Below are 19,803 nucleotides of genomic sequence, written 5' to 3'. Positions count from 1 at the left end.
GTCTTAAGAGTTCTCTGTTGCTCTTTATTTCTGCTTTCCTATGGGAGGCATTTCCAAATATCTGTTGAGTTTTGGCTGTCTCTTCCATTTAAGTGGAAAATTACTAGCAAAGGAAGATGGCAGCTCTGTCTGTATGCTGAGCTTGTTGAAGGTGCTCTTTATTGAAAAGCAGCCAGCTGGCTTTCCCTGTGGGGAACCCCTGTAAGGAGTTTCTTTGCAAGCAGTCAGCTTCTCTAGAGAAATTCCCAGCACCTGAATGGGGACCTGGAAGTTTGGCTCCTGGTGCTCAAAGTGCAGGGAAGATGTCTACGTAACCCCATCCTTGGTGCTCCCATGTCCCTGAGTCTAGGTTCTCTTAAGTTTCACCATCTCCAGAGAATAAACCTCTCATCCTCTGGGGAAGGTGGGTATTTGGCTGGGTTGAGACAAGGACCCGTGTGTCCAACTGGTCCTTTTATAGACTTTCAACTGATTCTGTGTTTCTAACTACTCCTCCAGCCTGACCTGATAACTGCAATCAGGGGCCTCCCAAGGTTCTGCAAGGCAAAACTGTTTCCTTTCCTGTTACTCTCCTCTGTGGGAGCTTAGATTTTCACCTTCCTCTGCTAAGTCACAGCATCACAACTTTCTGTTCACATTAGTGGATTAGGGTTACTGACATCATCTACCTTTTATCAAAGATAGAGCTGGAATTTTTTCCTATTTCCTTCGTTTTGGATGGATTTTGTAATAAGAGAAGGCGGAACATTTTTTGTTTGCCATCTTAAAATCAGAACCTACAGTCTTTACATGACTTCACACATCATGTGTCACAGTCTGAGGCCACTACAGTTTTGGTCTCCTGAGCACTCACTTCCATTGCCCTTCTTTGAACTCCTTTGGAGAAAGCCTCTCTCACTTCAGGAGACCCAAGGGGGGCCCTCAGTCCCTGAGCACACATACACCCGTCTACCGCAGACCTGGGAATATAAATCCTTGGCTAGGATTCAGTGAGTATTCATCACATGAGGTTAAGGAGAGTCAATTCACATCTTCTTTAAGGCAGGTAGTGAGGCATTTGGCCCAATGAATTCTCTTTCCGTTGGGTCTGCTAAACTGAGACTATGACAGTACCAAGTTGCTGCTGGCCAGTCATCTTCCTGATCACATGCTGTCTGGAGAATGATGAACAAAGAAACCAGCAGAGTCGAAAGAGTCCAGCTGAGATCATTTGAGTTCCTGGCTGCAGCCATGCCTGACGCCAGATACACCTCTGGAAACCATAGTTATATAAACAATTGAGTTCCTTTGATTTTCATAAGCTGGCTTGAGCTGGCCTTCTTGCATTTGCAACTGAAGGAGTTCTGATGAATTCATCATTTAATTGAAGTGTTCCAAATTACTATGATACAACACCACTTCTTTGCCAAAAATTAAACAGCCTAATTTCTTTTTTAAAATAAAATCGCAAATCATAGATAGCATACACATATGTCCCTTTCGCCAGTTAGGTAAAATACTTTGATTTTATCTGAATATTCTCATTTTTCAGGGCAGTGTACCTTGGAGAAAGAGATATATATGTTCTATAGTTTTACAAATCCAGTAGCCCCTAACCTGCAGAACAAATTTCATCCAGGGACTTCAAAAAGTCTTGTCATCTCTTTAAACCTTCTCTATCAGGGCTCTTAGTTTTTAATAAACTTCAAGTTGTATGGTTGTCTTGCATAAAAGCTATGTGGAAAAACAAAATAATGTATCTCAAAATATTTGTTCCCTTTGGAAGAAAAGTAGGGCTTAAACGTAAAGAATTATTCAGCCTCAATCTCTGATCTAGAGCCTGGATATCAGGATAATTTCAATGCAAGGGTTTATGGGAAAGAGGGAGACAGTAACAAGATGCTTCCAAGGAAGTAGGTGGGACGCTTAGAAGTCATGTGTCTCTGGATGCTCCTCCTGGACTAACCTTTCCAATATCACCTCCAGGGCACTGTGCTCACCAGCCCACAGTCAACGATTAAGCCTCCGAGTCTAAAGTTCCTATCTGGGTCTTTTATCAGTTTCAAGTGCATCTAGAGGCTGTGCAGGTAATCCAATAGCATGAGGAGGCTAAACATTATCAATGTATTATATTTATTTTATTTGTACAAAATATAAATCTTATTAAAATTCCAGTCTCTCGCATTCTCTTTTATTGACTTACTTTTTTTCATGCGGCATTTCTATCTCTTATTTCTACTTTCTCCATCGTTTGCTTCATAACGCTATCTTAAATAATAGCTTTTTGGCACAGAAACTCCTTGTATGCATAGAAATCGTGTCTGAGTAAACACAAATAACAATGAAGATAATTAATAGTTCAGTTCATTGAAACTGAGTATGTGCCACGTACTGTTCCAAGTGCTTTATAGGTTTTAACTCATTTTGTCTTCACTTCAACCCTACCAGGTGGGTAGGGGAAGGTGGGTCCCTTCATCCTCATTTTGCAGATGAGGGGGAGGAGGCACTGAGAGGGGTGAGCAACTGCCCAGATGACAGAGCAAAGGTATAAGTATGACTCCAGGTACTTTGCTCCACGGACCTCTGCCTTTAAACAATTATTCTGTGCTCCACCAAGAAACATGCCATCAGTTATGGGCTGAATTGTGTTCCCCAAAATGTTATGCTGAGGTCATAAGCCCGTGACCCCATGGACTGTAGCCCGCCAGGCTCCTCTGTCCATGGAATTTTTCCAGGCAAGGATACTGGAGTGAGTTGCCATTTCCTTCTCCAGGGGATCTTTCCAACCCAAGGATCGAACCCATGTCTCCTGCATTGGCAGGCAGATTCTTTACCACTGAGCCAACAGGGAAGCCCTGTCCTGGAATAGGGTAGGTCCTATTACAATATGATGGCTGCCCTTACAGGAAGAAAGTCTGGACACAGAGAAGACAGTAATGAGAAGATGGGGGTAGAGGGTGGAGTGATGCAGCCACAAACCAAGGAATGCGTGGTGCCACCAGAAGCTAGAAGAGGCAAGATGGATCCCCTGAGAGGCCTTTGAAGGAGCAGGGCTCTGCCAGCACCTTGATTTCAGGTTTCTTGCCTCCAAAACAGTGAGAGAAAAAATTTCTGTTGTTTAAAGCCACCCAGTTTATGGTACATTGTTACAAACAATAGTCCTAGAAGAATAACAGTCTCTCACGTATACTGAAATATGCTATCCTATCAACCTGTTATTTTCAATTTTAACACAAATGGCAGGGTGGGTAACATTTAACTTTCCTCTCAATTCTATTTAAGGAAAACCAACAGTGAAGGGTGGGGGTTGCAGGGGGGCAGGTTGTGAGAACTGGAAAGCTCTCACTCATCTCATAGAGGCAGCTCCTCACCAGCTCTAACGGACGACAGTCACCTCGAATGGCAGGTCTAAAGCTGTCACATCTTACAGTTTTCTAGAAAACCCAGAAATCTGGATGTGCACATTAAAGGGGTTAACAGAAAATCCAATTAGGAACTAGTTAGAATAATACCCGTTAAGAATGTTATTCATGTTGAAAACGAACACTGTGCAAGCCAAACGTGGTCCCTAGTGATGGACCAAACTGGGCCACAGTGTCTGCTGTGTGTGTGCTCTTTGCTTGCTATGTCTCCTTTCCCTTTCTGGAGGCGTCCATCCACCACACCTAGAAGGCAGATTCAGGGCTGGCCCTAGAAGTCAGGTGGAAGTCAGCACCTCAGGACCAGGGACCCTTCTTGGGATGTGTGCCAGATGGGGAAGACTCCTACACACACCTGGTCCAAGGCTGACTGAGTGCAGTCTTCTGGATCCATATCTGAGCACTGTTCTAATACCATCCTTCCATGGTCTCAGCTGGTCTTCTGAAAGCATTTATCTTTAGACTTAGGGCTTTAATGGGGTAAAGGTTTGGGTTAAGCCTAGGACATGACCTTGGTACTTCCCAGCCTCGTGGCCACTTCATTCATAGTCTTGTCCTTATAACTTAATGAGTTCCCTACATTTCTTATCTCTTCTCTGTATACTTGAAAGAAGTATAACTGGATGACAACAGCTCAGAGCTGTCTTTCAGTATTCACCATCCTGTAATCTATGAAAGGTGCCCAGAAATCTGGAACAACTTTTGAACAGCAATTCTGTGAAAGCACATTTACAAAAGGTAACTTTCATACTTAGGCTTACTAAAAACTTCAAAAATATAAATTGTTCTGAGAACATTAACATTACTGCTAGTCTGATACATCGATAACTATTCAACAGCCTTAGAATTTTTCAGGTCCTCACTGGCTACAAACATTTCTTCAGTATCTACTAGAGTCCAGACCTGTTTGATATGGTGCAGAAACGAATCATCTCTTCTGGTGAGTGAAACGGGGTCCTTGGGATGCTGCCAGGACTCTCTCTGCTGCAACTGAGATACCTAAATCAGGGATGAGATACCTATTTCAGGGATGCAGCTTGGCACATCACGGTGGCAGGGATTATAAAACTGACAAATGTTGTTTTGGAAGCTTTGTAGAGCAATCTTAAGACGTGAAATACCACAAAATCTGTCCAAGTCATCTCATTTAATGTTTTAAGGTTTTTATTAGTTTTTCTCTTGAATTAAAAATCTCTCATTCTTCTATGGGGTTTTATACCTATAAAATCATACTGAAATTCACTAGCTTATTATTCTCACAACAATCTCAAATGGTCAGTAAAATGGGTTTTATTCCCATAGGACAGATAAAGGAACTGAACCTGAGAGCAGCTTTGGGTGTTAGTGGGGAAGGCGAAACTTAGTACACCCAAATCTGCCTCCGACCTCCAATTTCAAGTTACTGATCTTTCCCAACAAATAAAAGGCATGTGGGCTTGTAGGATCAGGCTGTTTAAATAGTGAGATGATCAGATTTGGGATTGAAACCCAGATCTATCACCAACTAGACCTCTGACCTCAGATTCATTTTTTAAACATTTCTAAAGCCCAAGTTCCTCCATTGTAAAATGGAGGCAAGATCCTAAAAGACACATAAAGGACATAGTGCAGAGAAGTACTCAACAGATTTTAGTTCCCTTCTCTCCCCTTTCTCCTACAGGCTCCCTCAAGTCTAAGCAGACCATTCATCACCTAGTTAAACATTTGGATGATTAACGAAAACCTAAGTTTTATATTTAAAAAAAGTGGAGATATTGATAACACAACAATAAACTGTCACAGGCAAACAAGGCCATAGCAGAAAGTGCTGTCACATAAGAACTATTACAAAACAGCCAAGAGAGTGGTTCTTTGTTTTTTTAAATCCACGACGTTGAATCCTTTTTTAAAGGGGACAGGTCACATCAAAACATCTCATCTTGAATTTATTCTCTGCCATCTAATAAACAAGGCCCAATTTTGCCAAACATAAATTATTTAAAACACACCAAAGAGATGAGAAATGTGTTCCACTAATGCAAAGTTTGAGACTTCTGAGTGTGGATACCCTGGCAGCCTTCACGTTCCACATCAGCCTCTAGGATCACCTGGTGTGTCAGCGTCACAGGAGAACTAAAATTCTAACTCCTTTCATCTCTTATCTGCTGGCTCCCCTGGGTGAGGATGGTGTGGGGGTGCTCATGCACTGACACCAGCAGAGGATGGGCCCAGAGAGGAGGCGGGGGGCTGCAGAAATGGGCAGGAGATGAGCATAAACTCAGAGCAAGGAGAGCTGCTCCTGTCAGGAGGCAGGCATGGGTCTGCTACCAGAAAAATACAGAAACTATCAAATTCAATGCTAAAAATATTAAAGTGCATAGCATAATTTAGACTCCTTCAAATTTCAATGAGATGCTGGAGAATTATGTGCCAATAAGTATGGTATATGTGACTCTGGCTGTTGGCACAACCCTGCAGAACTGGGGTTATGTTATTGCATATGTGGGTGGTTATTAAATGCTTTATGCTTAAGCTAAAGGTCATATTCCTTCTGCACATAACTTCAGTTACGATTATGAGTTAGACTTGGTCCATGAACAGACAATGGTCTCCTTCCATTAAATGCAAACTGGGGGAAATTACTGTATAAGTTGCCAGGCTGTGAGAGAAAAGAGATCACACTAATGAAGGTGAAGTGGTTAATAGGTTTATGAAACAAATCACGCCAAGCTCAAGAAAGATATTGCCAACTCCCACACACCCAAATTAGAATGACCCCCCATGTGACAGGACAACTGAAGCCCTGTTTACCACCCTCATCTACTGGAGGGGGGGGAGGTCAGGAGAACAAGTGCCTCCCTGCCCTCAATTCAGAGGACATGAGAGTACCAGTGACCTAGAGCTAAATGTCTCTTATGCAAACATTGGAAACCCAAAAGCTACTGTCATGAGGGTATTTAATATGGGAGGCCTCTGCCAGAGCCCCCGCTCAGACTTCCTACTGCTCAGGCTGCCCAAGAAGTCCCTGTTTTGCTTCCAGGACATAAGAGATATGCTTCCATATTCAGAGTCAGAGGTTCTCTACAATGGCAGTCCCCAACCTTTACAGCATCAGGGACAGGTTTGGGGGAAGACAATTTTTCCACAGAATGGGGCAGGCGGATGGTTTTGGGTGATTAAACACATTACATTTATCTCTATTATTATTACATTGTGATATATAATGAAATAATTATACAGCTCACCAAAATGCAGAATCAGTGGGAGCCCTCAGCTTGCTTTCCTGAGCTCAGACAATAATGGGAACAATGGGGAGAAGCTATAAACACAGATGAAGCTTCCTCACTTGCCCGTGGCTCACCTTCAGCTGTCCAGCCTGGTTCCTAACAGGCTGCGGACTGGTACCAGTGGCCCACGTGTTGGGGATCTCTGCTCTATAAACAGTGTGATATGTGGTGACTGCATCAGTACTTACGAGTTACACAATCTTGGGAGGGTGGACTGAGAAACTTAATGACTATTTATAACTGTTTTTGTGGAAAAATGTTTTCTGCATTCCAAACAATGGAATTGGACATGAACTTTGGGACCACAGTTTATTTCTGAGGCTGGGAACTGACTGTGTCTTGCTAATTACACCACGGTCACTGTTTTCCCAGGACAAGATGGCAGCGTGGAGGTCTGCCAGGGGGACAGGACAAGAATGAACGGTTGCATGAATATGGACCATGTGTGTCTGTAAGGATGTAAGATAGAGGGGAGGATGGGAGAAAAGCCCAGGCACATTCTTAATTTGTTAAACGAATACTGAGCATTGTTAAAGACTATATTGAATGCTGTGCAAGACAAAACTATGTTAGACAAGATGTTTGATTTTCTGGTCCTCATAACCTCCCTGGGAGATAAGACAGACACCAACACACACACTGAAGTGGCAGGGTAAAATATGCTGAAACAGTGATAAAAACAAAATCCTGGGTGAAGTCAGCAGAGAGAGGGAAAGCTCGTGCTTCTAGCTGGAGTGATCAGGGGAAGCTTCGTGGAGGAGTCCACACCTGAGCTCAGCCTTGAAGGTTTGCACAAGATTTCAACAGGCAGAGAAACCAGAAAGGGAGGAGCAGGGGACATTACAGAGAAACACTAACAAAAACAGTCCAAGTCCAGATGTAGAGGCAAGAACAACAATGAGATTTCAGAGAACAACAAGAGAGCTCAGCTGGCTAAAGATGGGGATATTTTAGGAGCTTGATTAAGGGCTCTGAATGCAGGCAAAGGCATGGATTCTATCAGCAGTGAGTGAGGTGGCACTGAAGCGTTTTAAAATTTTTGGAGTGGCTCTACATGCAGATCTGTAGGGCAGTGAAAATAGGACAGATGACAGAATGAAGACAAAAACCATGAGGAGATAATTAGAATAGTAGGGATTGGTTAAGATGACATCTCAAAGCTAGGTTTTTGGATAAATAGCTACGTATTTAAGGTTCCAGTGATAATTACTAAATATCTCCCTTTAATGATCAAGAACATATTCGGAAAAGCCAGACTTAAGAAACTAAAAACATAGTTGCTACAATGGAAAACCATTTTAGAAACATTAAATTTGGCCCATAGTTGGGAATTGATACCTAGACTTGATACAAAATAAAGGATGGCCCTGAGGTGCTACTCTCATTGTTAAAGTAATACCTTGAGTTTAAACATTATATTTTCAACAAGCACATGAGATCTAGCGAGTAATCTTCTCTCCAATATCTTCCAAGACCAATGATTCAATATGCAAGGGAACTGTAAGATATTCTGAGCAATTGAGCCTTGAGAAATCATCAAAGGTGGTGAACTAAATTCTTCACATTTTTAAATCAGTCTTAAGCTTGTGCTGAGCGATGCGAGCAGACTTACTTGAGTTGACTCGACTTAGCAAACGTCTTCTAAACTTCACGTTTTCAGTGCTGGCTGAGACATGGCATTCATCTTTATCTGAAAACAAATGTAATGGAAGTATGAAACTGAAAGAATTGATAGGTAGCTTACAGAAGCTAATTAGATGACTGTACCTAAAGATCATAAGAGTTATATTTAGTTCTATAAAACTGATACTTAGGTATAATTTAAGAACCTAAAATAAAAATTTCAAGCTATGCTCAAAGACTTCTAAAATAGGAGGTATAACACATTTCCTTCCTATGTTTATATGTCAATCTCCTAAAAGTTCTGGAAAATAATATATTTAAGCCTGATTTACACTGGATCATTTAAAATCTAGCCACCAATCAAGCCCTACTCAGTACTCTATCATGGAGAGCAGGGAGAGGTGAAGTTGAGTAAGATATAGCTCCCATCCTCAGGAAACCCACAAACCACCAGAGACAGAAGAACATGAATAACTAACTCCACATCAAGGCAGACACAGTAAACGCTAAAAATGGTACAAAGTGCTACTGGATTTGGGGGGAGCAGGGGGTGTTACTTTCTACAGGGAAAGTATGTGATGGCTCTGTATTATGGACTGAACTGTGTCTTCCAACCCCTTCCCCCCTCCAATACATGTGTTGAAGCCTCGATACCCTAGTACCTCAGGATGTGATTGTATTTGGAGATAAAGCCCTTTAAAAGGTGACTAAGGTAAAATGAAGCCTTTAGGGTGGGCCCTAATCCAATATGACTGGTGTCCTATAGGAGGAGGAAGTTAGGAAACAGAGACACACCAGGAGAAAGACCACATGAGGACACGGGAGAAAGACCACATAAGGACACGGCAAAATGATGGACACCTGGAAGCTAAGGAGAGAAGCCCCAGGGAAATCAAGCCTGCAGACACCTAGATCTCAGATGCCTAGTTTCCAAGACTGTGCAGACAAATTTCTGTTGTTGAAGTCACTTCTCTGCAATATTTTGTTATGTAGTCCTGGCAAAGTAACATACTCTGTAATGGTGACACTTAAATTCAGTTTTAAAAGAGACAGGAGTTTTAGCAATCAGATAAAGGTAAGGTTTGGAAACAATATTCCAAGAAGAAACAAAAACTACTTTATTTTAGGCACAGAGGCCATAATACAGTGTGTGAGCTCAGGAAAGTCAATATGCTTCTGTAACAAGAGTGTAGTTTGGTGGTGAGGATGAGAAAAGTAGGTGGGGGAGGAAGAGGGAGGAAAAGCAGGAGGGAGAGAGGGAACAGGAGATCCACAGACCAGCAGACAGACAAGGACTGGAATGTGGGCTTGAGGTCCTGTTGTGAAAGGGTTGAATACTACCTTCAGTGTATGTGGTTTTATCTTGTACATAAAAAGCTCCATCAAGGGTTTTCAGTAGAAAACTCTTTCTAATTTATATTCTAGAAAGATGGTTCTGCTTTTAGAGTTACTATGAGAAGACTAAAAAGGCAGTGAGACCTGTTTTGTTACTACAACAGTCAGGATAAGAAGAAACCAGGGCAACTGCAAAGAATTAAAAAGTCAAAAATACAATAAAAGTATGCTTGAAAATGAGAACCAGAATAACCACCCCATCAGGTAGGCAGGACTGAGGGCTGGACGAGTTACCACCATCCAGTCAGTCACAAGTGCAGCATCCTCAGCCTCCACAGACTTTGCCTTTCAATCACAACCATGCATTGTGTGCATCCCTTTAAGAAACTGACCACTCCAAAGACTCACCTGACTTCTGACATCTCACCCTAGAACTTAAAAGCCCAAACATAATCAATAAAAACCCTACACTCATTTCCTAAAGCAGCCCTCCACCCCCTGTTATCTGCGTGGTCACTCTTGCTACAGCAAATCAATAGGAAAGTCTGCTTACCTCCAAAAAGGTTTATTTATTTGATAAGCATGCTTTCCACAAAAAACTGATGTCTATCAATGAAGTCAAGCTAAAGAACGAAGCATCCTGTCTTGTGTTTTCAGAGCAGAAGGAGGACTAAGAATAACTTAACAGTCACTCATGATTTTAGAAAGAAATTTCAGGAGGGCAATAAAAGAAAAAAAAATGGAAGAATTAAAGAAAAAGGAGAAATGGAATTAACTACCAAATATTACTTTTTTAAGAGGCCTTGCATAGTTTGAAAGCAAACCTGAATCTTCAATATGAGTTACTATTTTCTTTTTAATGAGAGTAAAAGGAAGGAAAAGGGATTAATAATGAAGCAAAGTCAAGAGAAGGTAGAGTTAGCCATGCTAAGAGGGGAAATTGTTCTTTCTTCATGGTTAGAAATGGAAGAAAGGATGGGTGATGGATACAGATAAAAATTATTGTGTGTAAGGATGTAAAATTGAGGGAGTTAAGGACAATAGCAAGGCCATTTACTGTGATAGAGAGTGGAAGGAAGTAGGGAGGGAAGGAGAGGTGGAGAAACAGTACATAAATGAAGACATATCTGAATTTAAGGGCTTAAAAGAAAAAAGTTAGAGAAGAGAAAGGGGCTTTCAGCATCTGAGATCTTGAAATGATTCTAACAGAACTGAGCAACTTAAAGAATAATGAGTTCTGAGTGTCAGAAATCCCAAAACATGAATTAGAAGAAACAGATATAATTACATGGTGTGGTGTGGAGAGGACAGTTTCAAGTGTGATGTTGACATGACTGAGGAAGTTAGAGTGATGGCCCTCTTGGAAATCAACCAATAACAAGCCTTAGAAAGGGGAGATGGCAGCATAAGAGTTAGAAGAAAAGGAACTGATGCACAAAGGTGGCACCTCGATCCCCGAACAGACAGTAGAGAGCAAAGGAACACATCACCCTCCCTCTAAAATCTATAGACTTAGAAAAATTAAAAAAAAAAAATTTCTTGAGGTGGTTGTGGGGAAAAAAAAAATTGGCACTACCTACAAGAACCAGGTTTAAATTTCTGGGGAGGAAAGGGAAGAAATCTGGGGGTAAGATCAAAGTTACAGGGACTTCCCTGGTGGTCCAATGGTTAAGACTCCATGCTTCCAATGCGGGGGCTCAAGTTCAATCCCTGGTCAGGGAACTAAGATCCCACATGCTGTGTTCCTTTGAAAATGTTAATAAAACTGACAAACGCTTACTAAGAAAGAAAGAGAAGGCCCAAATTAACAGTATGGTATTAAAAAAGGACATATTGTTAATCTGAGCTTTGTCTAGTTTATTTGAGTTTAGTTTGCACCTCTTTTTGTAGCTTTTTGAGATGGAAAATTATACCTTATGTTGAAAACATGCATTTAAAGTTATCCAATACTTCCTAGGCATTACTTTGTGTCTCACAAGTTTTGATACTGTTCAATATATTTTGATCATGGTTGTATTTCTTTGACCTGTGGTCCATGCAAACTTAGGGTTTTTTAATGTTTCAGTTATATATTTCTAACTTAATTCTATTGTGGAACATATACTATATGTTCTCCTTTGAAATCTGTTGAGATTTGCTTTTGGCTTAGTACATGTTCTATTTTGGTAAAAATTCCTTGCATGCTTGAAAAGAATGTGTATTCTGCAGTTGTTGGGAATAATATTCTATAAATAGCAATAGGTCAAGTTAATAACATTGTTTAAATATTCTGTCACCTTACACTTTTAACAATCATGTTAAAAATCTGCTTGTTACATTAGTGGTTGAAAGAAGGTTGCAAAATTCTGCAACTATGATTCGTCTGTTTCTCCTTTTTGTCCTGTCAATCTTAGCTTTATGTATTTTCAAGTTATGCTGTTAGGAACATATGAATTTAGCACTGTTCTGTCTTCCTACTGAATTGATCATTTATCATTATAGAGCATCCCATAATTCATCCTTCCGTAAGGACTACTCTGTCTGATACTAACATATAAGATTTCCTTTAGTCAGTATTTGTATAGGGTATCTTTTATTTTTTTCCATATCCTTTTATGTGAAATATGTCTTATGTCTTAACTATACATTGTTGTCTTTTTAAAAAATCTAGTCCAAAAATTTCTGGCTTTAATTGGAAGAAGAAGCCTATTTACATGTAATTTAATTATACTTAAAGATACTTTTATGTTATAAATTTTCTATTCATTCCTTCTGTTCTTTTTCCTTCATTTAGTCTTCTTTTTTCGATACTCAATTTTGTATTATTTTATTTTACCTTTGGTAAACTTTTCGTTTAAACATCTTTGTAGTATTTCTAGCAATTATCTTAGAGATTATAAATAGTTTCTTGATTTCAGATGACTTTTGCCACTTCCTGGATAAGACAAAAAATGTCAGTTTAACTTCATTTACACCTACTGGCCTTATGTTCTACTAATTTTAAATATTTTATTTCCACTTATGTTCAAAGCCCCACAAAACATTAACATTGTTGCTTTCAATGGTCTGAAATCTTTTATATTTATTCATAGACTTCCCTAGGTTCCTCATTTTTCCTGAGGTTCTATGGCTCATCTGGGATCACTTTTCTTCAGACTGAATAACTTCCTGTAGTATTATTGCACTATCGGTCTACTTGTGATAAAATTTCCCACCTTTTGTCTAAAAACATCTTTATTCTGCCTTCATTAAAAAAGTATTTTTGCTGGGTACAGAGCTTTAGGTTGGCAGTATTTTTCCTTTCTGCATTTATTTACAGATGCCATTCCTTAATGTTCTGATTTTAATAATGCCTGTAGGACAGGCAGCCACCAATCTTACTGCTGCTTCTTTGAAGGTAGTGGGGCTTATTTCTTTCAGTTGTTTCAAGATTTTTTCTTCATAGCTGGTTTTCACAAGTCTCACCAAGTTATACCTAGGTGTGGTTTTCTTCATATTAATCTTGCTTGGGGTTCACTAAGTTTCCTGTGCTTCTTGAATTTGTAGATTGCTATCTTTAATCAGTTTGGAAAACCTTTGGTCATTATTTTCTCAAATATTGCTTTTCTCATTCTCTCCTCCGGGGACTCCAACAACATGTATGTTAGATGAAGTGACTTGATCCTATGTCTCCTAAGCTGTTTTGTTCTTTCCATTCTTTTTCCTTTCTGAGACTGTATATTTTCCCACTGAACTGTCCTTTAGTTCACTAGTTCTAGTTATTTATTTTTTGTTGTGCCTACTTTGCTCTTTAAACTCAAATCTTAATTTCAGATGTCATATTTTTCAGCCCTAGGATATCCATTTGATTATTTTTTAATATTTCCACCTTTCTGTTAATATTGTTCATCTTTTCATCCATTTTTCTAACTGCTTCCTTTATTTCTTTTAGCATATTTACAACAACTATAAAACCTTTGTTTGATAACTCCAAAAGATCTGTATCACTGGCAGATCTGCTTCTGTTTATCTTCTTTGAACTTTTTTTTTTTTTACTTTTCACATGTCATATTTTACTGTATTCTCAGAATTTTGAATATAACAGTCATAAAACTGTGGCTGACATTATTTTCTCCCAGTGAGGGTCCATCCTTCCCTCTATTAGACTGGTAGGGTAAGGAGCTGTTCACTTCAATCTAATTATTTTACTTCTAGTGTAAAATGTCTCAAAGGTGAAGTTAATCGTGTTTATTGCAGCCACCCTAACCCTACCACACAGAAACTGTCTCCTAAGCACTGCAGACTGCAGAAGACATCACTGCATATTTCCAGCTCAACTTCCCAACCTCCCATCCTGTCTCAAGGCTCAGTAAACAACCTATGGGGAAAACCAGCGTGTCTGAAGCCTCCCTAGGTTCCAGTTCAATATGCCAGACTATGTGATCATCAAAACTTCCACAGTTTTTCTTTCCCCTCAAAGAGTCTCACTTATACAGCAAGCTTGATCCTTAGCCAGTGTTCATTTTGAGCAAACACACTCAGGAAAGAGGATTTCTAGCAGTCTCATCCCATAGGTGCTCTTCCATTTCTGTTACTTCAGTTCATTCAGTATTCTTTCCATTCATAACTCTAAGGTCTTCAAAACTATGACTGTGCTTGAGTGACACAAATATTTTGAAACTCCTTCCATCAAGAAGCGGGTACACATGTACTTCCCAAGTTTTGTATCTGAATTGGCCTCTTTGACCAATAAAATATGGTGGCTATGACAAGACACCAGTTTTGGGTCTAGAGCTTAAAAGACAAGGACAATTTTAACCTCTTATATCTAGGAATATATGGAAGGCACTGAACTGCCACTAAAGAGAGCCAACTAACCTGATCGATTAAAAAAAAAAAAAACACCAGCCTTTCCATCAGGTGGCAGCCACCAGGGTGAGCCGACATGGGTGCCTACAAGTACATCCAGGAGCTGTGGAGGAAGAAGCAGTCGGACGTGGGTGCGCTGCTGGCAGTACCGTCAGCTCTCGGTGCTGCACCACGCCCCGCGACCCACCCGGCCCGACAAGGCGCGCAGGCTGGGCTACAAGGCCAAGCAAGGCTGTCATATACTGGATCCATGTGTGCCGCGGTGGCCGCAAACGCCCAGTTCCTAAAGGTGCCACCTACGGCAAGCCTGTCCACCACGGTGTCAACCAGCTCAAGTTTGCACGAAGCCTGCAGTCGGTTGCGGAGGAGTGCGCTGGCCCCACTGTGGGGCCCTGAGGGTCCTGAATTCCTACTGGGTTGGTGAAGATTCTACATACAAATTCTTTGAGGTTATCCTCATTGATCCATTCCATAAAGAAGAAACCCTGACACCCAGTGGATCACCAAACCAGTCCACAAGCACAGGGAGATGCGGGGGCTGACGTCTGCAGGCAGAAAGAGCTGTGGCCTGGGCAAGGGCCGCAAGTTCCACCACACTATTGGTGGCTCTCACCGTGCAGCTTGGAGAAGGCACAATACTCTCCAGCTCCACCGCTACCGCTAATATAAGTAACGTTTGTAAAGTTCTTACCTAATAAACAATTTAGGACGTTCTTGTCTGCTTAAAAGTGTTTTTTAATTTGTCTGTTAAAACTAGTTGTCTGCAGATTGCTTCATTGAATGCATTGTCAAATTATGAAAGTTAAAGTGCAATAATGCTTGAAGACTTATTGAAGTTACTTAAACATATAAGTGTATATGAAGTGATGGTGTATCTTGTTTTTAATAAGGGAAATGCCTTTGTTTTTGCTTTATTAGGGAGTTGATGTGTCTGTGTTTAAAATGCTGTTTGGTACAATAGGTGTAAAATTCTGTAAAAGAGGAGTGCAGAAACTTAACCCAGTAGATTTGTTGATGCATGTGGTGAGACCTGCAGCTTGACTGGGGTGATGCAATGCTCTGCAGTTTAATGGAGTTTGCCAGGGACAACGTTATCAGTTGGATTTTCCTTGGAAATGTGAAGGCTGTTCTGATCCTTTCTCATGATCATATGCAGAAAAATAATGAAATTTTTGACTAGGGCCCACGTTTAGGCTTAATCTAATACTACATTTGTGTAACTGCTGCTTCTGAAAGGTGAAAAGTAAAATCATTCCACCATTTTTAAGAGAATTGAATAGACCTGTTGGAAGAGGGTTCTGACGAGTGAATCAAATCCTGGTTTGCCTAAATTAAATTGCCTTGGCCTCCATGGTACCACTGAAGTTCTTATGAAGCTCCTGGTTCAGGCTTTGGGATCTGTAGAATACCGAACTTCATGCAAAATGGTCATATTTACACTGGTGTCGATTAAAACTGAACACTGAACATTAGATAAGTGAGGGGGGAGGTACTAGTCCTAAGGTTTGTAAGGTAGTGATGTTAGGATTGGGAGCTTGGTGTTCATCAGATCCCTTTCAAGCGTAGGACGATAGGAAAAAACTTGGATCAAAAAGTTAAATGTTTTTCTGTAGTATTAGTTTGTGACCATCATGAACTCGCTAAGCCACATTAGGAGATGGGGGAAATAGGGGTAATTATATTTAAAAGTATCATTGGTAAGTGTAATCTGTTCTCTAGGGTCAAGTCACACCATTCTTAAAAGGCTACTGAGAAAACTCATGTTGTTGGTGTCAGTGCAAGTTCAGTTGGCCTCCAACTTTGTGTTGTCTGCAGTTCCCATCCCTGCTCAAACCAGCCTCACCGTTCCAGACTTGACGGGCCACCAGCTGTGGTTGCCCCTACCACCTCATCCTGCTTGTTCCATCATGTCTTTCTGTTAGACTAGGCTTGTGTTTCCCAGGGTGGATTTGAGTGTAGGAAATACAGAAGAGGAATTACCCCAATTCTTGGCTTGCTATCTTCATAAATAGTTTGATTTTGAAATTTAATTGCTGGTTTTCTTGAACGAATTTTTCTTTTTCTTCAAGGGTCTTTAAAAAGGCCCATTTAAGTGATTTCCGGAAAACAGGCTTGCAAAACCTTTTAAGACCCGAATTCCTTCCAACTCAAAAAAATCTTAAACCATATTATTTTGTGTGTAGAGGTTGTTCAACTATGTAACAGAATAAATGTCTATTAAACCAAACCAAAATAAACAAACAAGAAAACCCAGCTTTTGTTTTCACCAATTTTTCTCCATTATTTGTCTGCTTTATAATATTCTATTTTATTGATTTCTACTTCTTGTTTTCTACCTTCAACTTACTTTGGGTTCATTTTAATTTTCCAGCTTCTAAAAGTGAAAGCTTAGATAACTGGTTTTAGACATTTCTTCTTTTTTAATATTTGTATCTTAAAGCTATACATTTTCCTCTAAGCACAGCTTTTGCTACATAAATATTGTTCCCATGTGTTTTCACTTTTCATTGAGTTAAAAATATTTTCTAATTTTTCTTGTGATTTCATGGAACCATGCTTTATTTAAAAGTGTACTATTTAATTTCTAAATATTTGGGGAAGGAATTCTAGATATTCTATTGCTATTCATTTCTAATACAATTTAGAAAGAGTGAAAGAACATGTCCTGCATAGTTTTAGTCTTTTAAAATATATTGAGACTTGTTTTATGATCTAACATATGACCTACCTTGATGAAAATTTCATGTGTACTTGAAAAGAATGTGTATTCTTCTATTGTTAAGTGCAAGATTCTATAAATGTCAATTAAGTCCAACTGGTTAACAGTGTTGTTCCAGATTTCTTTTTTATTAATATCCTGCCTACTTATAAATCAACTGCTGAGAGAGAAGTGTTTGAGACTAACTACAACTGTAGTTTTGCCTATTTATTCTTTATGTTTAAGGATAACAAGGCAGTATATGTCACTCTGCTTATTTAACATATATGCAGAGTACATCATGCAAAACACCAAGCTGGATGAAGCACAGCTGGAATTAAGATTGCCAGGAGAAATATTAATAACCTCAGATATGCAGATGACACCAACCTTATGGCAGAAAGTGAAGAGGAATTAAAGAGACTCTTGATGAAGGTGAAAGAGGAGAGTGAAAAAAGCTGGCTAAAAACTCAACACTCAAAAAATGGCTCTGTACCAGCCTAGAGAGGTGGGATGGAGAGGGAGATGGGAGGGAGGTTCAAAAGGGAGGGGATATATGGATACCTATGGCTGATTCATGTTGATGTTTGACAGAAAACAACAAAATTCTGTAAAGCAATTATCCTTCAGTAAAAAATAAATAAATTTTTAAAAATTGGAAAAAAAAACACCCCAAAACGAAGACCATGGGCATCCGGTCCCATCACTTCATGGCAAACAGATGGAGAAAAATTGGCAGATTTTATTTTCTTGGGCTCCAAAATAACTTTGGACAGTGACTGCAACCATGAAATTAAAGATGCTTGCTTCCTGGAAGAAAAGCTATGACAAATCTAGGCAGCATATTCAAAAGCAGAGACATTACTTTGCTGACAAAGATCCGTACAGTCAAAGCTATGGTTTTTCCAGTGGTCATGTATGGATGTGAGAGTTGGACCATAAAGATGGCTAAGCACTTAAAAAAAGATGCCTTAGAATAGTGGTACAGGAGAAGACTTTTGAGAGTCCCTTGGAGAGCAAGGAGATCAAACCAGTCAATCCTAAATGAAATCAACCCGGAATATTCATTGGAAGGACTGATGCTGAAGCTGAAGCTCCAACACTTTGGCCACCTGATGCGAAGAGCCAACTCATCAGAAAAGACCCTGATGCTGGGAAAGACTGAAGTCAGCAGGAGAAGGGGATGACAGAGGATGAGACGGTTGGATGGTATCACTAACTCAATAGACATGAGTTTGAGCAAACTCCGGGAGATGGTGAAGGACAGGGAAGCCTGGTGTGCTGCAGTCCATGGGGTCACAGAGTCAGACAAGACTGAGCAACTGAACAACATCTTTTATGTTCTGTCAATTTTTACTTTAAGTATTTTGAAGCTCTGTTAATGGACTCATAGATATTTAGGATTGTTAACGTCTTTTTGATAAATTGATTCATCCTTATGAAATATCTCTCAATATTGCTAGTAATAGTCTCTGTTCTGAAGCCTATGTTGTTGTAATTAATATAGTCAATCCAGTTTTCTTAGTGATTAGTGTTTGCATGGCATATCTTCTTCATTTCTTTTACTTATAACTTGTGTTCATATTTGAATAGGATTTCTTGTGAACAGTATGTAGTTAGTAGGTCTTGCTTTTTTATCTAGCTTGATGATCTGTCTTCAGAGCATTTAAATTATTTATACGTAATATAACTATTTATATGGCTGAATCTGAAATAATCATCTTGCTATTTTCTAATCTATCCTTTGTTTCCTTTTTGCATTTCTTCTTGCCTTATCTGTGACTGAATATTTTTTAGTATTTCACTTTATCTTCCCTGTTGGCTTATTAGATCTACCTGTTTCTTTTTCAGTTTTATTGCTCTGGTGTTTAAACTATAGAGCTTTAACTTACCACAACCTAAGTTTTAATAATATTTTGGGCTTCCCTGGTGACTCAGACAATTTTATCACTTCATAAATAAGAATTTTACAACAGAAGATACCTATTCCTTTCTTCCTGTCTTTTGTGTTACTGTTACCATCATTTGACTATAGTAAGACTGTCATCCTGAAGAAGGTAGGTGTAGGCACTCTGGCTGACAGCCCCAGCCAAAATTAGCTTTTGAATGATTCTTATCAAAGTACCAGAAATATAAATATGAAGCTGTCTTAGAGCCTTGCAACCAGCTCATCCTTCAGCTGAATGCCACCAACTAACCTCAGCTGATGCTACATGGAGAATAACCACCAGCTGAGCCTGCCCTTTGCACTGACTTACAGACTGTGAAGTACAACAAAATGACTATTTTTCCAAGACTCTTAAGTTTTTAGGTAATTTATAACATAATTAGATAACCATAACAGATACTGGGACATGGAAGTGGGGGCTCTGTAATAAAAATCTTAAAATACTGACATCGGCTTTGGGACCAAGTGGTGAGCAGAAACAGGGAGGGCCTTAAAAACACTGTTAATGAAAGTCTGAAGGACATTAGTGAAAATGTTAACAGATGGAGAAATGACAAGCCCTCTTAAACAGTGGTGTAACACTATTCCTTGCATAAAATAGAAAAGAGAAAACGTGCCCAAAAAAGTGGTAGATTTGGCTAAGTAGATTACCAGGCAGAAGGGTGAAAGTGTTAGCCTCTTTTAGCCTAGTGTAATACCCGATGCAAA

General features: G+C 39.7%; 1 protein-coding gene and 1 pseudogene across 51 annotated transcripts in view; one reads left to right on the top strand and one right to left on the bottom strand.

Moving 5' to 3' along the window:
* Positions 1–19,803, bottom strand: part of ZNF438 (zinc finger protein 438) — a 183,289-nt gene that overhangs the window by 81,335 nt on the left and 82,151 nt on the right. For 27 of the 50 annotated variants that reach the window (XM_081553915.1, XM_081553894.1, XM_081553875.1 and 24 more), the window contains 2 exons: positions 8,277–8,354; positions 4,302–4,397 (listed from right to left, as the gene is read on the bottom strand). In XM_081553915.1, the coding sequence (XP_081410041.1) occupies positions 4,302–4,330 (29 nt within the window). In that variant the 5' untranslated portion in view covers positions 4,331–4,397; positions 8,277–8,354. Of the gene's footprint in view, positions 1–2,182; positions 2,301–4,301; positions 4,398–8,276; positions 8,355–19,803 lie in introns of all 50 variants that reach the window. The other 23 variants (XM_081553912.1, XM_081553905.1, XM_081553900.1 and 20 more) reach the window with 2 other exon arrangements.
* On the top strand, positions 14,495–18,084 carry LOC145531433 (large ribosomal subunit protein eL15 pseudogene; annotated as a pseudogene). The gene has a single exon (XR_014072442.1). The product of XR_014072442.1 is annotated as a large ribosomal subunit protein eL15 pseudogene (transcript).

This window comes from Giraffa tippelskirchi, chromosome 13, assembly GCF_054371585.1.
Source record: "Giraffa tippelskirchi isolate mGirTip1 chromosome 13, T2T-mGirTip1v1.2.pri, whole genome shotgun sequence".
NCBI lineage: Eukaryota > Metazoa > Chordata > Mammalia > Artiodactyla > Giraffidae > Giraffa > Giraffa tippelskirchi.
This window is presented reverse-complemented; position numbering and strand designations above follow the sequence as displayed.